General features: G+C 41.5%; 1 protein-coding gene across 1 annotated transcript; it reads left to right on the forward strand.

The window, feature by feature from the left end:
* Window positions 1–1,303: 1,303 nt before the first annotated feature.
* Window positions 1,304–21,578, forward strand: fhip2a (FHF complex subunit HOOK interacting protein 2). The gene is made up of 17 exons (XM_084077337.1): window positions 1,304–1,608; window positions 3,487–3,565; window positions 5,163–5,332; window positions 7,297–7,401; window positions 7,498–7,620; window positions 9,589–9,834; window positions 10,564–10,760; window positions 11,700–11,814; window positions 12,355–12,431; window positions 12,560–12,752; window positions 15,449–15,612; window positions 16,786–16,932; window positions 17,043–17,133; window positions 18,338–18,481; window positions 19,134–19,274; window positions 20,632–20,735; window positions 21,269–21,578. The coding sequence occupies exons 1-17, from the start codon at window positions 1,459–1,461 to the stop codon at window positions 21,381–21,383; spliced, it is 2,361 nt and encodes a 786-aa protein (XP_083933463.1). The 5' UTR covers window positions 1,304–1,458; the 3' UTR covers window positions 21,384–21,578.
* The last annotated feature ends 3,304 nt before the right edge of the window (window positions 21,579–24,882 follow it).

Consider the following 24,882-nt stretch of genomic DNA (forward strand, 5'->3'; position numbering starts at 1 on the left):
GAATCATTTACGGATTCACAATAAATATGAGATATGAGGAAATAAATACTTACAGTTTTCTTTCATCTTTACCGCCATTTGACCTGAGCCGGTCTCTTTAGGCTTCTGTCAGTGACTCTCACTTATTTTTTCTTACTTTATTTACAAATGGTGAATTATGGATTACTATAGTTTAAACTATTGAACACATAAAGCCTTCTCTCAATAACAGACAGGTGATTTTTTCTTTACTAATTAAATGCATTGATTAATGGTGTAAAGTAACTCAGTACATTTACTCAAGTACAGTTTTGATGCATTTTTACTTTACTTGAGTATTTCCATACTTTAATGCTTTTTACTTCTACATCTCAGAAGAAAATATTGTACTTTTACTCCACTACAATTATTTGAAAATGTTAATTACTAGTTACTTTGTAGATTTAGATTATTATTACAAAAGATACATTAACCACTTCAGCCCTGTATACATTTCGGCCATTTGAAAAGAGCCGATCTACAAGCTCACAGCAATGCATGTGAACTTGTAGATCTGCTATTCAAAATATTTTTTGTAAAATATGTGAAATGGGACATTCTGTATAATGAGTACTTTTACTTTTGGTACTTATACCAATACTTTTGCACTTTTACTCAAGTCATTTTTGAATTCCGGACTTTTAATTGTAACAGAGTTACTACATTGCAGTATCGATACTTTTACCCAAGTAGCCTACTTTTTCCACCATTGCTAATTGACACTCGCCTCCATCTCTCTGGTCTGTGTTTGCGCGCCCCCTAGTGGTCAAACAGGGTGGCGTTTGGCTGTGGAAGTGCCACGGTGTCCATAGAGTGAACGTTCAGCGTTGCCATGTCCGCTTATTATAAGCGACTTTGGCCTTGTTTTTCTGTAAAGTCGCTTGTTAATATCGGTAATTGCGGGTTACGTTTTTTTTTAGGCTCGTTTCTAAACTACAGTGTAGTTGCTTATTTGGGCTTGTTCCCTAAGGCTGTTTAAAAACCGCGGTTCTCTAATTATCAATTCAAGGAACCTCAACTCAATATATATTTGTAGATCCAACCTTCTGAAAATATTATAATTAATGAATTATAACAAATAATATAATTGTACCAGAGACTCGGGCCCATACAAGATTTTGGGGATTTGAAAATATTCCTAAATTTTCACTTTTTTTCTCCAAGATTTTTCTTTGAAAATAAGAGTGCTAAGTGGCTTCTTTCTTTGGGGCTTGTTTCTTTCCATAGACCCCGGGATGCTCGTTTCTCTCTCATAACCTGGCAACACAGTCAGACTAGACGCTGTCGTGTTGTTTACAGTGGAGGTTGCCAGAAGAAGGCCTGCTGTAGGTGTAGAGTAGAAGAGAGTCTCGTATCACAAGCTGTTAAAGCTTTTACGACTTGATCTCTTGTGTCACTGTGTGAGTGAGTGTTTCTATTTTCCGTTCCAAGGGTCAGTCTATGAGCCGTCCCTCCACCCTGGATCGGGGGGGCAGCAACAGGAAGAAGAAGATAGAGGAATTCTCTAGATCTTCTCGTGACAAACTGCTCCAGTCCAAGAACAAGATGTTCTCCAAGTTCACCTCCATCCTCCAGCACGCAGTGGAAGCGGTGAGTCCCTCTGAGTCTGTCTCAAAGTGTCGGTTTGTCGGTTTGTCGGTTGTAGGTATGTCGGTTAAAGAAAGAAAGGCCCCCCACCTCCACCCTCACTTAAAGACGTTAGCATGCTAACAATCAGCGACCCCAGTTGTTGCCAGATGTTGCGAGAGAAACGAGCAACCAGGTCTACTAGAACAGGGGTCTTCAACAGGGGGTCCGGGACCCCTAGGGGGTCCTCAGAGTTACTACAGGGGGTCCGCGAAATTTTTGTGTGATAGAGTTATAGGTGTAGTAGAGGGAAAAAAAGAGCAGCTAAAGTTGATCTCGAACACAATTGTATACAATATATAGAGGGGGTCCCTGCTTCATCTCTCTCTCAGCTAGGGGGTCCATGGCCTGAAAACGTTGAAGACCCCCTGAACTAGGCTACGGCCATTTGAAATCTACTAGCTCTTATCATTTTTCATATTTGTCTTATCTTTTAATCATATTTTTTAAAATATTTTTAACAGCACAACTCTTGGCACAAATGGGGCGGGGGGGACACAAATACATGTTAATTTGGGTCTCCTTGACAACATGAACATGTTTAAGAACCCCTGGTTTAAACAACATAATGAAACGAGCCCTAATAAGCAACTACACTTCAGAAACAAGCCCAAAAAGACGCAAATAAATAACCAATATTTACAAGCAACTTTACAGAAAAACAAAACAAGCCCCAAAGTCGCTTATAATAAGCAGACATGGCAACACTGCAGCTATGCCTAGTTAGGTAATCTTAGCTAATCGACGTAAACATGTCTTTGAACATGGTGTTTTAACGCTATTTCTGGGTTATTATGACGTTATAGAGTTGTTGACACCAGTGTAACTGTGTTGTAATAACATGTACCAGTCTGTACCAGACATATCTGCTATCATAACAGCTGGCTAATGTTAGCTATAGCTACAACATGCTAATCTCAACATAGCCTTTTAAACGAGCTGGAACCTCTTCCTGAGGATGTGTGTCAAACGGTTTTGGTTAAAGTCTGGCAAATAGCATAAATAAACAATGGAAGTTCTCTAGACAAGTTTGCTTGAAGTGGTTTAACGTTATTTATCCACCTAGCTGTTGTTAGCCCCATAGCATGTAGCATAACCTGCCTGGCTGGAACCTGTTCTTTGGAAAGATGATCTAATCAACAATGCTAATTAAGACCCCCATTAAAAAACAACACTTGACTTGAGGATGGGAAATGGACTCAAGGTACACACACTTACTGTTCAATACTGTATAGCTCTAAGTTTGGGGATAATTTAACATTTTATATGACCAGGCTGGGCTGGAGAAGCAGTGTACACAGACTTGATTTTGATGTTTGTTAGAGAGAGACATCCAGAAATCCTTTGAGAATTGCTGGCCTATTTTGGTGGTATCTGGCCAACAGGCTCTCTCAAATGGGTTAGGTCTCCAATCTGCATGTGGTGGAGTATTGTTAGTCAGGTATATGTTGTGATACATGACCAAAGAAAACAAACCCAAAGATGCCATTCTATTCATCTTTATACAGCCCTAAATCCAAAGATTATTAAAAAGATTGTTCCCAAGTTTGCTGTGCCCAGCAACCCACCTCAGTCTAATGTTGTGCCCAGCAAAACCAACCTCAGTCTAATGTTGTGCCCAGCAACCAACCTCAGTCTAATGTTGTGCCCAGCAACCAACCTCAGTCTAATGTTGTGCCCAGCAAACCACTTCAGTCTAATGTTACGCTGAACAAAGAGACATTGACCTGATGTGTTGGTTGAATAAATATCAGACTTCAGTCTATTCCGTTTACACTGTGACTACAAATATAGCTAGCCTGTTGCACTTGCACATTATCTTGATGCTGTTTTCTTTTTCAGCTTGCCCCGTCACTGCCCTTGCAGGAGGACTTTGTCTATCACTGGAAGGCTATAACACATTACTACATAGAGACTTCAGGTGAGAACAACTTTAAACTGCACAACAACACAGAGTATGCACACAGGACGGGCGGGCTGTCCTCCCGTGACAGACAAACAGCTGTGCGGTAGAGTTGTTCACTCTACAACAGACAGACATGCATGCGTATTGCTATTTGAATCGAAATAAAGGTAGCCTACTGTTGTTCCTCGACTGAAGACAGATAGTGTTTGCACCACATTTAAGTATCAAAAGAAATGATTATGCATGGTCCTACACAAAGGACAGATAGGTACTGGTCAATTAACATGTTTTAGTGTGAATAGAATATGCAAATAAATAGCATGCTACAGCTACTATTCATGAACATTACATTAAGTTAAATGGTTGGAAATCGATAGTCATGTGAGTACTGACTTAGGCTGCTTTGTATAAAATATTGCATTTGCGGAAAATAATTATCGACTATTAAAAATATCGTAACATTATATATTGTAGTTATTTATTACTACACATTATTATATTACAAAGAAGATGGTGCAATTAGATCGTGAATGACAGTGCTGTGTTTCTGTACAGACATGTCAGTGGGATCAGATGCACACTGTTGCATGCATATACTAGCCCATGCGCTCCGCAGGGACCGGAAGCGTTACTGAACGAGAAGAACGTGATCGAATCATTGCCGTGAATGTGAACAAAATCGTTCGTTCACCGAAATGGAACGTTTTTTTCCCCACCACTGCCGGACTGTAACTGCACACTGTTATTTTGGTTGTGTGTAATGTGGTACCAGGCTTTTTTGAGGCACGTCATCATAGATTTCACGCAACTTTGTTGAAGTGGTTGATACCATCAATAAACCGGTAGATATTATGATTATATATTATTACATACGTTTGAGGACGCATTTGATTGACTATTACCACTCTGCTGGTAACACACACTACAGACATCCAATATGGTGGCGCGTTGCACAGTTGGATGATGTGCAATGGAAGTTGGCACTATATTCCTTTCTACTCTTAACAGACCAGAATGCCTGTCACAGTGCATGTCCATAGATATATAAACACATTGTAAACCGTGTAAGCTGTCAGTTCACTGTCCTTACTGACCTTAGTACTAGGCCTGTCGCAGTTATTACATAATCGTCTGTTATATTATAATCGCAATTATTTGAGATAATCACAATTTATTTTTGCATAATCGTTTCCATGTTGACAACAACATTTCCATGCTTACAACGAGTCACGTTAAGCTTGTAGAGCAGCTATTTTTACTTTAATAATAACATCATTAAATATGTACATGTTTTGTATGTTTAAGTTATTTGTCATATCTGCCCCGTGTAATTTGATCACGAAGCCTAAAAGGAAAACAGGTTTTTTTATTTTCTTATTGTTTCTTATTCTTAATTTCTACATGTTCCGATGTTCAATGTCAAACACACAATTAAGTCGTTAATCGCAATTATTTGAGTGGCAATTAATCGTCAACTTAAATTTGTAATGGTGACAGCCCTACAGTCCACTGTCCACCTTTAGGACCGATGTCACCACGTCAAATCCTTGTACATGAATTGCAATTGGCACTTACATTCACACTGGTTTCTGGGTCTCTCTCTCTCTCTCAGATGACAAAGCCCCGGTGACCGACACCAACATCCCGTCCCACCTGGAGCAGATGCTGGACATCCTGACCCAGGAGGAGTCGGAGAGGGAGTCTGGAGAGACCGGGCCCTGCATGGAGTACCTCCTGCACCACAAAATCCTGGAGACGCTCTACACACTGGGAAAGGCAGATGTAAGTCAGTCTCTGTTGATGTAGCTACTGTAAAAACGGATGGCACTGCGTAGAAAACGTTCTACAATGGCAATAACTGGATCAGGGTCTCCGTGGTCATGAAATTCCTGGAAATATTTTTGAAATAAAAAAAAAAGTTTTTCCAGTTCTGGAAAAAGGTTTGGAATTTATCAAGGGTCCTGGAAAGATATTTGGCTATGCATTGTTTTTAGCTATTGATTTTGTTAACCCATTAACACATTGAATGCCTAAAACGAGTTAACTCGTTTTTAGTAAAAAATTAATTTTTCAAAAATTTTCAAATTTTTTTTTTTTTTTTTTTTACTTTTTTTTTTTTTATTTGACCCAAAGACCAAGGAGATATGAATTTTCGAAGATCTTTACTCTCATCCACTTCCTTGTTAACTTAAAACTTTAAAATTTTGTATCTCGGCTCCTGAGTACTTTTTTTTTTTCCATTGAAAAATCTCTGGCATGAATAACAATAGGCAGTGAAAATAATTCAGGCAGTCAATGTGTTAAGACCTGTCACCTGAGGCGATTTTAAAAAAAAAATTGAAATCCTGACAGTTTTTAAAAAAAAATCAAAAAAATATATTTTCATGGTTTTTCAAAAATAGCAGATATACAAGCTCATAGCGCGGCACTCGGTGCCGCGCTATGAGCTTGTATATCTGCTATTTTTGAATAGCCAAAGAAATCTAAAGTGACACAGATGCGTTCCATTAAAAAAAACGTTTTCTAAAACATGTATAACATTACACGAAATATGTAACACAAGTAGTTTTTCGCCGAACGGGCTGCATGATTGCTGCCTAATGCATACCGGATGTGACAAAAAGAACAGATCTACAAGCTCACAATGTGCTGCAGCGTGATGCGTAGTTAGTTAGTCAATTTGGCACGAAATTTTAAATGGCATTCTATATTCTAGGCTTTATTTTTGGTACACTGCCTGTCTTTGGGCATTGCACATAGGAGTAAGAGACTCATTATTGCGCTTGATTATGATTGTTATATAGGCCTGGAAAGTGGAAATTGGGTTAAATATTCTGGAAAAGATTTGGAAATTCATTGGTAAAAATGTGTGGGAACCCTGCTGGATAAGTTCTCTAGATGGGTATGTGAGATTTGGTGATCTGTGTCCAACGAAAACGCTTTTCTTTCTGCCATGCATTTTCCATAGATGGTAAAGACACGCTAGGAGTGTTCCTCTTTTCAGCGCTGCTGTGTTTTAGTGCTGTTGGTGGCTAGCGGTTTTAGTGGAGCACTCTTGAGCACCTCAAGTAACTGTGCACCCGCCCGGCCCACATACTCCTACCCTTTCTCCTGACAGCGGAATCTTGTTTGAGATATCCCACGATTACGATAATCGCAAAGATTCGGTTTCTGGCATACATGTTTACTGTTATGCTTTCCATTTAGGTATTTCGGTTAGTCTATTTCAGGGGTCAAAAACATTTTCAGCCCAAGGACCCCTTAGCTGAGAGAGAAATGAAGCAGGGACCCCCTCTATATTGTATAAAATTGTAGCAGGGACCCCCTCTATATTGTATAAAATTGTGTTTCAGATAAACTTTTGCTGCTCTTTTTTCCCACTACACCTATAACTCTTTGCCAAAAATAGCCGATCTACAAGCTCACAACGCGTTGTGAGCTTGTAGATCTGCTATTTTTGGGCAAAGTTCTCCTCAGAAAAGGGATACTAGGGTTCAGGTGGTTAACGTAAAAAAAAGAAAAAATCAATTCACACAAAGATTTGGTGGACCCCCTGTAGTAGCTCTGAGGACCCCCTAGGGGTCCCGGACCCCCTGTTGAAGACCCCTGGTCTATCTTGTACTAATAATGCAGATTATGTGACAATCGAACCTAGCAAACAATCCTGTCCTATCCACTTCTTAAACCTCCAAATCGCTCCTCCATGGTGGTGGTGGATGTTTTATTTTTATCCCCCTCTTCGTCAGTGTCCTCCAGGGATGAAGCAGCAGGTTCTGACCTTCTACACGAAGCTACTTGGACGCATTCGCCAGCCTCTCCTGCCCCACATTAACGTCCACAGGCCTGTACAGGTAAGAGAGCCGTTGCAGTGGATGATGTTCCAAGCCCAGGTACTTTGTGCAAAGCGACAGGTTATGCAAGTCCGTTTTCTCTCTTTGCCTTATCAGAAACTGATCCGTCTGTGTGGGGAGGTGCTGACCGCTCCTACGGAGAACGAGGAGATCCAGTTCCTCTGCATTGTCTGTGCCAAACTGAAGCAGGACCCGTACCTCGTCAACTTCTTCCTCGAGGTAGGTTACTGTGTGAACAAGTGGAGCCGTAAACCCATTAAGACCTGAGGCGATTCTTTAGAAAAATCTAAATCTCAACAGTTTTTTGAAAAATTTAATTTTTCAAGATTTAAAAAAAATAGCAGATCTACAAGCTCGTAGCGCGGCACTCGGTGCCGCGCTATGAGCTTGTAGATCTGCTATTTTTGAATAGCCCAAAGAAATCTTAAAATGAGACGCAGATGCGTCCCCGGTCTTAATGGGTTAAATGATTCATTCATCGGTTTGTGCGATTTGTGGAAGAAAGAAGTTGGTTTATTTCAGTTAATTGGTGGTCATCATCATAGTCTTTGAAAAGAACAATATTCATGACACCCTCGATATTAACATTAAATTCCCCTTTCTGTCTGATGCGGCCTTTCTCTGTGTTCCTACAATTCCCACAATGCATATTGCGGGAAAGCCTCGATCTGGCACGCGGTTGCCAGATCGACCTGATTCATTCTGATGTCCAGGTGGCTATTTTGCGGTAAACGCACAACGCAATGTTGTAGTTTTCATATTCACGGATACGTCTAGCCTGATAGTCAGACTGAAGCTGCGTGGAGCTTCAGTCTAGTGATGTGTCGGTCATGGTCAATTCGTTCAAAAGAACTAGTTCTTTGCCGAGAACGTGAACGAGCTCGTTCACTTTCTGAAACTGTTACGTTCACGCTATCGTTCACGCCCCCATCCCCTCACTGAAATGAACTGTTTTTCCCACCACTACTTCAGTCTGACATTGACTCCAGTGTAGGCGATTACAAGGGGGAGGGGATTAGAATGTCCCTAAACCAATTAGAATTGGTTTAGAATTTCCCTAAACCAATTAGAATTTCCCTAGAATTTCCCTAAACCAATCACAAGGGAACACACACACACACAGTGCTGGTCTACGCGTTAAGGGGTCTGTGGAGGTCCGCGCTTCAGGGATCCGCAGACCCCCAGCAAACAAACACACACAGTGCTGGTCCACACGCGTCCGCAAACACACAACAGGGGTCCGCGGACCCGGCGCTCTGCTCTATTGCAGTGGTTCTCAACCTGGGGGTCGCGACCCCCAGGGGGGGTCGCCAAATAATTTTGGGGGGTCACCAGATTTTTGGGTGAATTTGAAAACATTTTTTTTTTTTTTTTTTTTTTTTTTAACAAAATATTTTTTTATGTTATCATTAATTCATGTTTTATCAGTTAATTTACTCAATTTACCCACTTTTTGCAAAAATGTTTTGAAAATAAACAATTATCAAATAACCTATTATAATTAAATAACCTTCACGGGACCGCGCGCGTGCACGCGGGGGGTCGCGGGAAATAATATCATCATTTTGGGGGTCGCGGCCTGAAAAGGCCGCGACCCCCTGTCGCGGCCTTTTCAGGCCGCGACAGGGGGCCTGAAAAGGCCCCCCCAGGGGGCCTGAAAAAGCTCTTGGTGCTAACCCCCTGTTAGCACCAAGAGCTTACAGAGTACACCCCATTGCCTGGGGGACCGTAACCGTGACAACAGACCCCTGCCCAGTAGCTTCCAAACTCCACAGAATTCACAAAAATGTATTTTAAACTGCTTACGTTTGAAAAAAGTGAGAAATGGCATTTCTGAGTGTCTTCACATGGTAATGATCGTATGCCCGTGTACAAGTTCAAGATCAATTAAACAACGCAATGAGGAGAAAAACGTGTTCAGACAGACAGAGGTTTGTAGAATATTGTTAGGTTACTGACATCACTGGAGTCAAACCGGAGTAAACTAAAGACACAAAAGACAGCTCAGTTTTACATCTGCTAATGGAACAGTAGCCTAAAGCCTTACAACCAATACATTATAGATGGTGTTGAATCGTGATGGTGTCCCCAACTCCCTTTAAGTAAATAGAATGCCTGGTGCCTCTTTATCTTTCCCTGACGCCTCTTTATCTTTTACCCGACTGTATCTGATCTTGTTACTTGCAGAACAAGGCGAGAAGGCCTGACACAAAGAGTCCTCCTGAAGGGGCAGCGGGTGTGACAGAGAACCTGTCTGCCCCAGACACAGGCCAGCCCCAGGCAGAGGGATCGGTCACAGCTCCAGAGGAGCCCCATGCTGGAGCTGGAGCCAGCTACAGCAGTCCATCCACCAGCAGCAACAACAACAACAGCAGCAGCAGCAGCAACAACTACAATCTGGTCACCTCCCTGCTCAACCTCACCAGGAGCCCAGTTAGTACACACAATACACTAGGGCTGACCAGCATGCCATTTTGTTTTAATTTGTTGGGTGTTTCCGAACAAACGTCCATTTCCCCCAAAACCCATTTGAAAATTAGGTAAATGCTAGGCCTATTAAGTCACTTTCAAATTAGAGCACTGCAGAGGGAAGGTGTGTGTGTCTGTGTCCAGCTAAACAAAAAAAAGGCATGGGTTTCCGAGGCTAGCTTTCCGAGGCTAGTGTCCAGCTGACGCTCATCGACACTCGTTAATGTTATGTACATCAAGGCAATTATGCTTCTGCACTGTCAAACAGGCCAATCTAATCTAAGATTAGTGGGACTTCATTCATTCAAATGACCACCAGTCCCAGGACTCACTTCATTGAAAACCTAACAACATCACTGTATTATATTAGATATTATATTGATATTATAGCCATTTTATTTGATTAGATATGTGATCTTGTTACCTAACAATTAGTTGACTTTTGTTGAAAAAGCCCGCATATATCATTATCGGTTGATATCGGAAAATTTTAATATTGGCAAAACAAAGTAAATATTGGACATCCCTAATCCAAACCATTCAATCATTTAGGGCCAGCACACACACACACACACACACACACACACTTACCTCAGTGGAGTTTGGGTGTGTTTTATGCTGTCATGTATGAGTTTCTGCATTCATTGCTCACAATCCTCTCTCCGTCCATGTGTCTTCCCTCTGACCACTCAGGATGGCAGGGTAGTGGTGAAGGCGTGCGAGGGCCTGATGCTGCTGGTCAGCTTACCAGAGCCGGCGGCCGCCAAGTGTCTCATGGAGAACACCGAGCTGTGTGAGCTCCTCACCGACAGGCTGGCGTCCTTCTACAAGGCTCTGCCGACGTCCATGGACCCCTTGGATATTGAGACGGTGGAGGCTGTCAACTGGGGGTGAGTTTCGTCTTCACCTTTGTCTTTACTAGATTGGACAGAATGAAAAGACAGAAGATGCCTAATGATTTGAGTTCATGTAATGAGTTAGTTACATTTGCCATAGCGACATTTTTTACATTTTATTAGTGAAAATGGCTGGTCTAAAAGCTCACAATGCATCACATGTGAACTTGTAGATCAGCTGCTTTTGAACACTTTTGGAAAATCTTAGAAAATGTTAGCATATGACATAAAATATGAACACTGAGTTGAAAGTGGTTAACAATTTAGGTAGGCTTGATTCACAAGGCCTTCCCCAGTCCGTACCGTCTTCAGTCTTAAAAGGTACTTAACTCACATATTTTGTAAGCGTTATCAGTCTCTAGAAGAGCAAGCGGTGGAAGGTCTGAGAAAATGACCCAAGGGTGTTACTCAGGGTTTATGATTCGCTTGCTTTGGAGACCCAGAAAAAATACTTTTTCACGTGCTGTGTTATACGTATACATGATGAGTAAACCGACTGGGATGTCAGAAATTGGCAAAATGCCCATTCTGTGCCTCTAGAGCGAACAAGTAAAAGTTGACAACCCGGCCATAACAGCCCCGCCTCTGAGACACAGCGACTAGACAGAGAGTATCTTATTGTGAGCATTAGTGAGGACTGATATGATGTGAGGAACAGTATATGGAGATAAAAAAGGCAAAGTGTTCCTTTAAAAATAATTTAATCATGACCGATGATAATGGTTCAATTCTGTTTGGGAGAAGTACATTGTACTGAATAGATTCAATCAGTTTATGTAAGACAGTAGAGGTTCCAGGTTCAACAGCACGCTGCAGATATACATTATTTTTGAGTGTTCTTCAGCAAACAATCAGCCCATCATTGTGTAAAATGCTCCACATGAGAGCCAGCTTAAACGTAGCCTCTGGCCTGTTTGTTCCTTTCTATTTCAGGCTGGATGTGTACAACCTGAAGGAGGATGCTGCTGTCTTCACAGGAAAGAGAGCTCTCATCTCCTTCCTGTCGTGGCTTGATTACTGTGACCAGCTCATCAAAGAGGCTCAGAAGGTTTGAGTGCCATTTCATGCCGACTCATCATGCAATGTGCTTCGTTGATGCGTTGCACTCAGTGTTGATTTTGACAGCAAATTTTGATTTAGTTTTAGTCATAGTCTTTTGAATAAAATCCCATTTAGTTTTATTATAGTCATCTGAAATGTTTTAGTTTTAGTCTAGTTTTAGTCGACTAAATATCATAAGATTATAGTCGACTAAATCTACACTTGATTTAGTAAACTAAAATGTATTTTGGCGGTGCCTTGATGGCGTCTTAATGGCTGATTTTACACTTGGTTGCACATAAAATGACGTGTCCATTAGTCCCTCACTAACATTTTAGTCAAGTTTTCATTTGTTGACGAAATTGCAATATATTTAGTCTTAGTTTTAGTCATCGTGGCTTAGTTTTTATTTCGTTTTCGTCAGTGAAAAAAGGTAGTCGACGAACATTTTTAGTCGACGGAATCAACACTGCTTTTACTGCTGTGGAAAAGAGCGTGTTTTTGTTGACAAAATTCACTAATTGTCGTTTGATTTGTCTTTCTCCAGTCGGCAGCTGCAGTGATGGCTAGGGCGGTGAGGGATCGATTCTTTGTGGCCGTCATGGAGCCCCAGCTTATGCAGACGTGAGTGTGATCCCTTTGAGTTTTAGCTGCATGTGTCGATACTCGATATACCACTGAAGTCTTTGGTGTTTGTGGCTGTGCATGAAGTGTCTCCATGTCAGTAACGCGGTGTCCTCCCGGGCCTGTAGGTCTGAAGTGGGCATCCTGACCTCGACGGCGCTGCTGAACAGGATCATCAGGCAGGTCACCTCTGAGGCGCTGCTCCAGGAGATGGTTTACTTCCTGTTGGGGGAGGACACGGAACCAGAGACCCTGGCCACGATCACTGGAAACCCCCTGAGACACAGACTCATAGAGCACTGTGACCACCTATCAGACGAGGTACGCATCAAACGAAACGATCATGATTTCTGCATGGGCCAAACAACACAGTTTATGCTTTGTTGTGTCTCTTCATCACCGGTAGACGTTTATCCACCAAATCATCTGACTAGCAAACTAGCTTTATCCTGTACTCAGTTCCAACACATGAAGCATGCCTGCTATCCTCAGGCTCTATGAAAGGGGGTTTTCTAGGGCAGTCGGCAAATGATCAACACCCCCCGCTACCATATAACCCTGCACCACAGATTAATAGAATAAATACAAGGTTGTGACTTAATTTAGTTTTGAAATAATCATAACTGACTATTAACCCATTAAGGCCTGAGGCGATTCATAAAAATTCACAGTTTTCTGGAAAAAAAAAAAAACGTTTTCACGATAGCCAAAGAAATCTAAAGTGACACAGATGCGTTCCAGGTCTTAATGGGTTAATAATGAGAGTCCATACAAACATACAAAAAGTAATCAAAAGTCAACATCTAAAATTACATTGCAAAACATATCATGTGCAAACATGAGAAAGTCTGATTTGATTTGCATGACCCTACTGAGTGTACGTATGTGTTAAGGAGCCATCAATGCCAGGAAGACCTTCAAAAAGAAGAAGAGGAAGGATAAAATGATTCATCATTTTCACTGCATCATCATGCTAGATTGTGTCATCGACCCTAAATTAGATGGGAGATACTGTAGGCTGGCCAGTTGGTTAACAACACAATGACATGTTACTCGCTATGACTCCTAGTGTGTAATAGTTGTGCCAATGTGGTCCATAAACATGGTTGCCAGGTTTTATGGAACGACTTCAAGGACCCGTGAAGGGAGAACTGTATTCTTTCAAGCCTTCGCAATATAACATTTCATGGATCCATCTATTATGGGTGGGAGGGGATGGATTTATCCATTTAAGGAGAATCGGCCTCCTGGCAGGCAGAGTCGTGAATGCAATAACTCGCCAAGTGGGAAAAATATAGCAGTTTTTGACCTAGATTGTAGTGCCAAAGTGCTATACTTAGATGCTACTAGCTGCTGACGTAAGTGATTGTTTAGAGTGTGCTCATAAAAAAAAAAGATGTCCAGTCATTTCCCGGTACTTTATAATAGTGGATTTATTTTCTCACCATCAGTGTTTTGTCCAACTAAATAATCTTTAAAATGTATCCGGCCCAACAACATAAATATATGGGTATTAAATAAGGACAAATAATGACTGATCTGGACTGTTAGGGTTTGAGTAACTTTCTTTTGTGTTCAAACAGAGGCAGCAGCAATATCCATTGCTGAAGTGCACTACTTCAACTAATTCAGTCCAAATATATCTCACAAAACACACTGTGTTCTCTGATGTGGATAGCAGGTAGAAAAAGAGTATCAAGTTGCCAGGTACCACGAACATATCCCCCACACAGAAACTTGGAAAAACATCCGTTTGATTTCTATCACTAAGAATTCAGAAGATTATAATGGGAGAAATTACCAATTGGGAGCACAGCGGGAGAAAGGGTTAAAAATAGGGAGGTAATTAATCTTTACGTGCTAAATGTGTCATTGTGGACTTAGATTTATGACGTGGGACATCCAACCCACTGTACTTTCTTTTTTCTTTTTGTCTCCGCCAGGCCGAAAGGCATGGCGAGAGTATGTTTTATCCCCTGTCCGTCCATGTGTCCGTCCATGTGTGTGTCCTGTCCGTGTGTTACCAGGTAATATCCGGCACCGTTGGCCCGCTCGCTGCGAAGCTGTGCACACACTCTCCCTGGATGCCAATTCAGAACCTCTGCCCCAAATCTTTCACATGGGCCTGTTATAGCACCACCAGGAGGCCGATTTGTGCAAAACCCATTTTTTCCCATTACTCCTACAGCTTATATCCAAACGTCATGCAAATCGGTACACAGTATCTCTTATAGTCATGTGATCAACACGGATCTGTCCGATTTCCCATATTCCATCCTCATTGGCTAAGGTTGGCTTCCAAAGTTTACAGGATTGGTCCGTTTTGAACAAAATGCCTCAAATCATGAACGCAGCTTGCGATTTCCGTGAAATTTCACACGCACATTCCCACTAGGCCAGGGGTGGGCAACTTTATGATGCAGAGGGCCACTATATTTCCACACTCACTCTAGAGGGCCACATTGCATATACTGTCGGGCCATTCTATGTCACACAAAAGTAGCAAATGACGCGTTTTGAGCTTGTAGATCTGCTATTTTTGCTATTTTTAAATTGGAATCCTGAAAAGTAACATTTTTATTTCATTTCAAATGCATTTAGTTATACTTATGTTAACTTTATGAACTAAAATACAAATATATTGGACATAAAAAAAGACAATACAAATGTAATACTAGTCATTAAGCTACTAATATAGACTGAAGTAATCAAAGTGGCTCATAATAGCTGAAATCACTAATATATCAGTATTCTGTAATTAACCTGCGGGCCGCATTAAGAGAAGGTGGGGGCCACATGTGGCCCCCGGGCTGCCAGTTGCCCATGTATGCACTAGGCCCAGGAAGAAATGCCACCCTTTTCACATTGTTACCTATAGCGCCACGAGTAGGTCTAATTTAGCAAAACACATTTTTGGAACAAAAATCATGAATGCAGTGTCCGATTTCCTGTGAAAGGCCTAAGAAGAAACGGCCACCCTTTTCACATTGGCCTATTATTTTTTTTCTTCTTACCAGATCAGCATCATGACGCTGCGTCTGTTTGAGCATCTCATCCAGAAACCCAGCCAGCACATCCTGCACAGTCTGGTTCTGCGGAGCCTGGAGGAGAGGAACTACCTGGAGAACAAGCCCCAGGAGGAGAGAGAGCCTCTGGAGAACGGCCAGCCGCACGATGCTGTGTAAGGCATTGGTTCTCAAAGTGGGGTCTGTGGGGGGACAGCATTACAATAATATTAACCTTTTTATACTTTGGCTATTCAAAAAAAGCAGATCTACAAGCTCATAGCGTGGCACCAAGTGCCACGCTATGAGCTTGTAGATCTGCTTTTTTTGAAAAATCGTGAACATTTTTTGCAAACCTTCTGGGGGGGTCCCTGGAACAAAATATTTGAGATGGGGGTTCCGCGGCCCAATACATATAATCTTGGGGGTCCTTGACATGATAAAAGTTTGAGAACCACTGGTGTAAGGACCCCCATCCTCCTTGTCTGCATAACAAGCTTTATCTGGATGACCCTAATACTCAGACACAACGCTAGTGTAAATAAAGTGAATGCATCAACCTGCCGCGTTCTCTCTCACACCTCAGACTCCTACCATGCCAACACAGTGCCACACTCTGTCTGTCTGTGTTGTGTTTCAGTAAAAACAACACAGTGGGGGGTATGGCAATGTTTTTAAAGAAACAGATGGTCATAAATTAATGAATCCAGTGCACTCAATCCTGAAGGAATAGTTTTCAAAAGTAACTACATATAAAGTACTTTAGTTTTTGATGCATTCTAATTGATTGACTTTCATGTATTTCTGTTATACATGTTACTTGAAAATGTTAACAAAACAAATGCAAATGAATTAATTCCTCAATGTTTAGTATTGGGTTTCATAAACAAAACTGCAAGGGGTGTTTAACCCATTGAGACCTGAAGCCGATTCTACAAATGTCTTCTAAATCCCAACAGTTTTCTGAAAAGTTTTCTATATCAGTGGCGCTCAAACTTTTTTTATGTCGAGGACCCCCAAAATTATATGAATTTGGCTGCCGACCTCCATCTCAAAATGTTTTGTTCCAGGGACCCCCCAGGAGTAAAGAATAGCGTTAAAAATGTTCGCTTTAAACAATATATATTCAAAGATTTGCACACATTTGCACGATTTTTCAAAAATAGCAGATCTACAAGTTCATAGCGCGGCACTCGGTGCCGTGCTATGAACTTGTAGATCTGCTATTTTTGAAAGTGTAAAATAATGCTTTTTAGCTCAAATCAAGAAGTGACACAGATGCGTTCCAGGTCTTAATGGGTAATAGGCACTGAATATTGAAGTATGTTTTTGATATGGTTCTTGGACAGGGATCTAGAGGAGGACCCGCTGTTTGGCGATGACCTTTCTCCAGGCAGCAGACTGTCCAGTTCTGATTGGCTAAGCTCCTCTCCACAGCAGAGTCCTGACCACTTAAAGTCTGACGGGAAGACGGAGGTCCACAAGATTGTCAACAGGTGTGCAAGACTGTTCCTATAGCATCATGTGACTCCTAATGTGAAATAATATGTCATTGTTCCTGTTGTTTGGCTTTTAGTTATATAATAATGTTTATGTTTTCCTGCAGTTTCCTGTGTTTGGTGCCTGACGAGGCCAAGTCATCGTATCACGTGGAAGGCACAGGCTATGACACCTACCTACGAGACGCCCACAGACAGGTCACTGAGCACTCTAATAGTAGTAGTCACATAATGGTCTGTTTCCAGAAATAAGCAAAAAAAAAACATCAAGTAAAACATCTCCCAATGGATATATAATATCTCTGCTGTCGGGGCATAAACCAGCTAACTCCAAAATGTTACATTTTCAGGAAATGAAAAAACAAAACAAAAAGTGGAGTTAGGAGGTTTTGTTCATCATTGATAAGAACAGCTGAATGGACCTCCAAGCTCACAATGAGGTTGGAGATCTAAAGCATTGGTTCTCAAAGTGGGGTCCGGGGTTCCAGGGGGTCCCCAGCGAAATGTGTTAATATAGCATCACAATAAATTAACCTTTTATACTTTGGCTATTCAAAAATAGCAGATATACAAGCTCATAGCGCGGCACCGAGTGCCGCGCTATGAGCTTGTAGATCTGCTATTTTTTTTAAATCATGAAAATTTGTGCAAACCTTTGAATATATCTATTTTTTAAGCAAACATTTGTAACTCAAATCTTTGCTTCTGGGGGTCCCTGGAACTAAATATTTGAGATGGGGGTCCGCGGCCAAATACATAATCATTTTGGGGGTCCTTGACATGAAAAAGTTTGAGAACCACTGATCTAAAGGGTGTGGAGCCTGGAGTTAGTAAAACCAGCTAACTCCACCCCTCATTGGTGGAGTTAGCTGGTCTAGCAGACAGTGTGAGGATCCAATGGAGTTAGCTGCTTTTGTCAGAAGCGCTTTTTAATACTTTTCATTGGTTCAATATTTTTTAACCAACACACAGACGTAAAGGGTGTTATATAGCACTGATTTATGAAAAAAATAAATAAAAGCACAAAAATGTAGTTGCTGGTTTCTGCCCGACAGCAAACAAATTATGTAAAGTTATGGGAGAAAAAAAAGAAACACGAATACAATTTCTGTTTCTGGTCCAATATAAACTTGCCAAAGCCCTTACTCCATCCCTTTTCACACATGTACTTCTGCCTTTAGTTCGTTAACGTTCATCCTTGACCCCCGTTTCAGCCCTTCGTCTTCAACCCTGTTTCACCCCCTTGCCCCAATTCATCCCTGAACCCCAAATCACCCCTTCATCCCTCTGTCCTCCATCCTTATACAAGGTTCCTGTGTGATTGAAGCACCAACACAGAGATAAATCATCCATCATGTATGTATAACAGATAATGAATGCAGACCACCTTCTATCTCCTCAGTTCAAGGACTATTGCGGGGTGTGTCTACGGTGGGACTGGCGAGGGAGTCCAAAGCCTATTGAAAAGTGTAACCTGGACACCCCCTTCTTTGAGGGCCACTTCCTCAAGGTCCTTTTTGACAGAATGGGACGGATCCTGGATCAGGTGAGTTTGTTACCCCCACACAACACCTTTTAGAGGGGCCATTAAAGCCACAGATGAAGACATCCATGTTGCCCTTGATCATTAATATTTCACAGTAAAATTCACACTACAGTGACACTTAGACGCTACAGTCTAACAACCTATCATGACATGTAAAAATCACACCGTGCTTGATAAATGTTAATTATCCATGGACAATATATCTAGCTCACCTTTTTCATGCCAAGGACCCCTAAATTCATATACATTTGGCGCGGACCCCCATTTGAAAATGTTTTGTGCCACGGACCCCCAGAAGCAAAGATATCACTTAATTTTCGCTTTAAAAAATATAAATATTCAAAGATATGCACACTTTTTCAAGGTTTTTCCAAAAACTGCAGATCTACAAGCTCATAGCGCCGCGCTATGAGCTTGTAGATCTGCTATTTTTTAATTGAAGTGGTTAGAAATGATTGTGACGCTATGTTAACTCATTTCGCTGGGGACCCCCTGGTACTCTCTCCAGGACCACTGGTCGAAAACCACTGATCTAGCTGATAAGTGTTCTAATTAGCATTCACGACACGTTATAATAAGATGTATTTTTTCAAGTGGAAAGGGTTGGTGTAGATATGATATGAACTCACATTGATTTTTGTCTTTCTCGCAGCCCTATGATGTAAACCTACAGGTGACCTCTGTGCTATCGAAGCTGTCTTTGTTACCTCACCCCCACATGCACGAGTATCTGCTGGACCCCTACATAAACCTGGCCCCTGGCTGCAGGTCTCTCTTCTCTGTCATTGTCAGGGTAAGTCTCACAGCTGGATGACGCGTTGATAAATAATGCTCGGCAATGTTAGATTAGGCCTGTCACAATTATTACAAAAAAGTCTAATCGCAATTATTTGAGATAATAGAAATTATTTTTGCATAATCACTTCCATGTTGAAAACTTTATACATTTTCAAATATAAAAAAAAAGCAGAAATAGCTGACCTACAAGCATACAATGCGTCACTTTGTGACGCTTTGTAATCTTGTAGAACAGTGGTTCTCAAACATTTTCATGTCGGGGACCGCCAAATTCACACTTATTAGCCTGCAGACCCCCATTTGACAATATATGAGAAGATTTTTAAGGCTCTAGCAGTGATTCAACCATTTTAATTTCAAGGACCACCAGTTTTATTGACATGCAATAGGCTACGGTCCCCCATTTAATGACATTTCTATATCTGGGACCCCAATTATATTGTAAAATCAATGTTAATGTAACTCTGAGAGTGTACACATGTGTACACTCTCTGAGTTACAGACCCATATGGGTCAATTTGGTTCCTAACTATCCATCATTAAGCTGGGGACCCACTGGAACTTCCTCAAGGACCCCTGGGGGTCCCCGGACCCCACTTTGAGAACCAATGTTGTAGATCAACTGTTATGGAGACTTGTCCTACCTTTTTATTTTCAAGTCGCCAGCCAGTGCAGAGACGGATAAGTTGAGACGCACGTTCCAATTCAAGGGTGCAGACAGTGCTTGTAATCACACAGCGTTGTTTAACAAAACAAACTTTAAAAAAATCTGTGTAATGTTAAGTTCAATTCAATATATAAAGTAACAGACAACATTTCTTCTTAATAAATCGTGTTGTATCGTGGTCAAAAGACTGTTTGCTGCCGTCCTCACTCGGGCATGTCCAAAGTCCAAACATTTCCAACTGCTCCCGACACAGTCTGTCTGTCATTCCTTAATCAAGGGGTTCTGGCCACCTGTGGGATCTATTGCATAGCCCAAGCAGCGGGGGGCAGCAACGGGTGTCCCAACAGTAAATGGAAAATATAAATAACTAAATTGGCTCTAACATCAGCTATTTCTGCTATTTATGTATTAAAATGATTACATATGTCAATAATGTCCTTGTATATTTAAGTTATTTGTCATATTTTCCCTGTGCAATGTTTTTATTACAAAGCCTAAAAGGCAAACGTATGTTCCAATGTTCAATGGCCAAACACACAATTAAATCGTAATCGCAATTATTTGAGTGACAATTAATCGTCGACTTAAATTTGTAATCGATAATATTTGGTGCTTGGGGAGAGCTCGTATGTGCATGGAATTGAATCGGTGCATTTGCTGTTTATTTTACCGTTTGTCTATATAGGTGGTTGGAGATCTTATGTTGAGAATTCAGCGTATCCCAGACTTCACACCCAAACTCCTGCTAGTGAGGAAGAGATTATTGGGTCTGGAGCCGGCGGGTATCAAGTGAGTACTTCTTAAACTTAACCGTCTCTAGGGATGCCAGGATTAAAGTGGTTAAACTAGCCCATTAAGACCGATTATGAAAAAAATGTTTTCTAAATCCAAACAGTCTTTTGGAAAAAATTATAAAAAATATTTTTTCACGATTTTTCAAAAATAGCAGATCTACAAGCTCATAGTGCGGCACTCGGTGCCGCGCTATGAGCTTGTATATCTGCTATTTTTGAATAGCCAAAGAAATCTAAAGTGACACAGATGCGTTCCAGGTCTTAATGGGCTAGACCAGTGGTTCTCAAATCTTTTTAATTTCAAGTACCCCTATAACTCTGAGAGTGTACAAATGGAACCAAATGGACCCGTACGGGTCCATTTGGTTCCATTTATACTCTCTCAGAGTTGCACACCTGCAAGGGGTCCATTTGGAACCCTGTCAAGGAACCGTGAGCACTTTGAGCACCACTGATCTAGACCCAACTTTGTGCATTGAGTTCTGAGTTCTAACCCCACGCCTGTCCGTCCGTCCGTCCCGCTTACAGCATCGACCACATGACGTTATTGGAAGGGGTCATCGTGCTGGAGGAGTTCTGCAAGGAGCTGGCCGCCATCGCCTTCGTGAAGTTCCACGCGACCGCCTCCTCCTCCTCGCCCTAACTAACCTCTCGCCCCCCCTAGCCTAGCCTAGCCTAGCCTAGCCTAGCCTAGCCGCCGTGGGCCAGGCTGGCTGGCTGGCTGGCGGGCGGGCGGGACGGGCCAGGGACGAAACTGTGCCCTCGGGGCTTTTTGAGGTATTTGGTGGCACAGGGTCAAAAACATCCATCACCACTAAGCTGGTCATCCCTCCAAGACTGTTATTAAACCACATGGAGCACCCCCCCCCCCCCCCCCCCCATAGAGAAGAGTCTCTGGCTTTAGCAACTGGACAGGTCAGAGCAAAGACACTGCCCAGTAGGGGGCGCCGTGGGAGAGCAGGAGGGTGTTTTGAAGGTGAAGAGAGGTTCTCTGGACATTTGAGCTGAGGTATAGCCCTACCCACCACCTTTTTTTATTCTCTCTCGTCCCTCTCCTGTCCCTCCTCTTACTTCTCACTAGCCAAAAGGAGACTGTAGCTGCCCCCCGTATTTACATATTTTAATGGAGAAAAGAGATTTGTGTGTGTGTGTGTGTGTGTGTATATGTGTATTTATTTCTGGTTCCAGTCAGTGTCTGTCTGTCTGTCTGTGTGCGTCAATGCCTTAGTGTGGAATTCACACCTTTCAGTTACAGGAGATGGTTTCCTTTTGAAACTTTTTATCTTAAACCCTCGTTGTGTTGTCTGTCTGATGACTTTAAGAGGCTGTACAGAATAACGCCCTCTGTCCTGTTTATCCACTATTTACTTTAATTGTTTGCAGAACATTTGCAGAAAATTGTGAAATGGAAGCTTTAGTATCAAAGATACTAGACTCGTGTTTTGATTTAAAAGCCAAGCCCTCCTATTTATTTTTTTCCTTTTGCTTTAAGGTTGCCTTTTCAACTACTATGTCTTTGTAATAGTAAACAAGATACAATTTTAACACGATTAAGAAGATGCTTATGGGTTCATTTGCAGTTTTTCTTAGGTTGTCATTGCTAGTGCTCTCCAACCTAACCTGTCACAGTATATTATAGACAGTGAGTCTCATCAGTATCACCCACACAGATGTCACCAGTCATCACATTTAGTTAAATGTGGATATATCCTTTAGATAGACATACGGTATGTGAATTTGCACATTGACCTCTCTATACATTGCACTTGTTAAAGTGTCAGAATGAATATTTTTGATGGGGTGTCAATTTGGCATAATTATGTGGAACTGGAAAGAGACCTTTTGCTCACACCCATGTTATTTTTTTTCTAGGATTAATGTTTCTTTACAAATGCGTACCGTTTGCATTCATCGCTGAGCATACCAGTGTTTGCTTTACCGTTACACCTTTTCTTTCTTTTTTTAAGTGAGTTTGAAGGTGGCCCCTTTAAGTAAGGGGAGGATGTTCATGTCTAAAGCAGTGATGTATGGCAGATCCTGATCATTGTATTGTGTGCTTCAGTCCACCTCATACAGTAGGTTGGTTTTTATCTTAAGATTTTGATTCAACAACATAGGAATAGACCTGCAAAATGTCTTCATATTATGTCATGATTTCCAATTAGGTATCTTAACAGTATTGTTCCCCACCATGGTCTTTGATGAAGAGGTGGGTGAACCTTTAAGTGCGTGTGTTTATATAGTTTTTGGTTTGGTGGTGTAATGCCTGGGTGTTTGGTAACTTTGAATCAAAGTCTCACCTCATCACGCACTATATCCATTCATGTTTCAGTCAGTCTACATGTAACTTATGCTGGTGCTCACCATAATGCTTCCCCATCTGAATGTCTCCATGATATGAATGCTAAAGTGTGTATTTGGGATTGAGCGTGTTTGTGTGTAATATAATAACTTGCTGCATAGGATAGGTGCGTTTATGAGACTTCAATCCCCCCCATACACACACACACAGTGTCGGCCCTATGGGGGGGCATTGGGGGGCAATGCCCCCCCAGATTAGACTTTGTGCCCCCCCAGTTCAGATTGGCCAGATGATTTTATTTTTTTAATTTTTTTCAAGCAGCGCAGCGCAGTATAGCCTGCCTTTTTTTTCTCCCGCTGTGGAGTCTGTGCCTGTGGAGATGCAATGCCGACATTACATTAAAGACATTATAGGCCTAATGCTGTAATTGTATTTGTTGTTGGTGCATATAGGGGCAAGGTAAATGAACCGAATTAACCGAAATAGAGTTACAAAACACCCCAAAAAAGTAAAATATCCATCCAATAACCGAAAAAAATCGCGCGCCGGCGCTTCGCGCCGGCGCGCACGGGTCCCTCACGCACGCGCGCTGCGCGCGCGTGAGGGACAGGCAGGTGCCCCCCCTGGAATAATTAATGCCCCCCTGCTTATTACTGTCTGCAGCCGGCACTGCACACACACACACACACACACACACCATACAACTCATGCACTAACCCATCTAAAGCACCTAAGCTGCATATGCAAATGTTTGCATGAAATCAGATTTGCACATTGTCCTCATCTTTGTTCATAATGTACATAATACGAACACACACAGTTTTGTTTCTCACTTCTTTTTTTTTCATGAACCAAAAAGAAAAAAACAAACGAAACGAAGGTGTACCTTTTTCAGGAGAAACGTTTCTATTTTAAAAAGGAGAACATCTTTTTTATTCCTAGTCATGCACATTTTTTATCAACCGTTTCCAACCTGTCTTGTATATGTACTATATTAATATATATATATATATATATATAGTAACACAGCAATATAGTGATATTGCCCAGTGTAATGCATGAGTCTTTATTTTTCATTGGTAACAAAAGAAAGCGGACAATGATTTCTAAGCTGTCAAGCACTTTCTTCTTAAAGACACTGACGGGGAAAAACACGATGTCTTACTTCACAACACTGTGGGTCTCTATGAAGACTTTTACAATAGAGGCGTCATGGAGGTGTCTGCTTCGCTTGGGCTCAGTATTGTCCGTAGGGTGGGGTTTGTGTAAAGATGTACAGAACTTGTATTTCCTTCCTTTAAAACAGTGGTTCTCAACCTGTGGGTCGGTCCCCAGAGGACAGTGAAGTGACAGTTTAAGAACTTTTAATACCTAATACCACAACAACAACAAAAGACCATTATACTGCATCAAAAGTAATCAACAAACTATACTATAAAAACTGGCCAAATTGTAAGAGGCAAGAATTTTGAGAATAGCCGATCTACAAGCTCTCAACGCCTCGCGTTGCGAGGCGTTGTGAGCCTGTAGGTCTGCTATTTATTTGTGGAACCGAGTCAAACATTTATTTCGGGGGGCCACAGCCTGAAAAGGTTGAGAACCACTGCCTTAAAAGGTAGTTGTAGAACATAAGTATCACAACTAATGCCAATATGTTTTTTTTTTGTGTCTCAGCTTAGACCAATCACTGTATCATGTGGATACATTCTTTTATTCATATCCTGACTTTTTGTTGCTGCTTTACTCTGGTGGGAAATGGAGTGTGTTTTATCTGTATTATTTGGGCATACTTCTCTTTCAGTCTCAGTTTGAGTTTTCAGTCGTTGTGCAATGCATAATT

The sequence above is a fragment of the Gymnoscopelus microlampas genome, assembly GCF_963454915.1.
Source record: "Gymnoscopelus microlampas genome assembly, chromosome: 13".
NCBI lineage: Eukaryota > Metazoa > Chordata > Actinopteri > Myctophiformes > Myctophidae > Gymnoscopelus > Gymnoscopelus microlampas.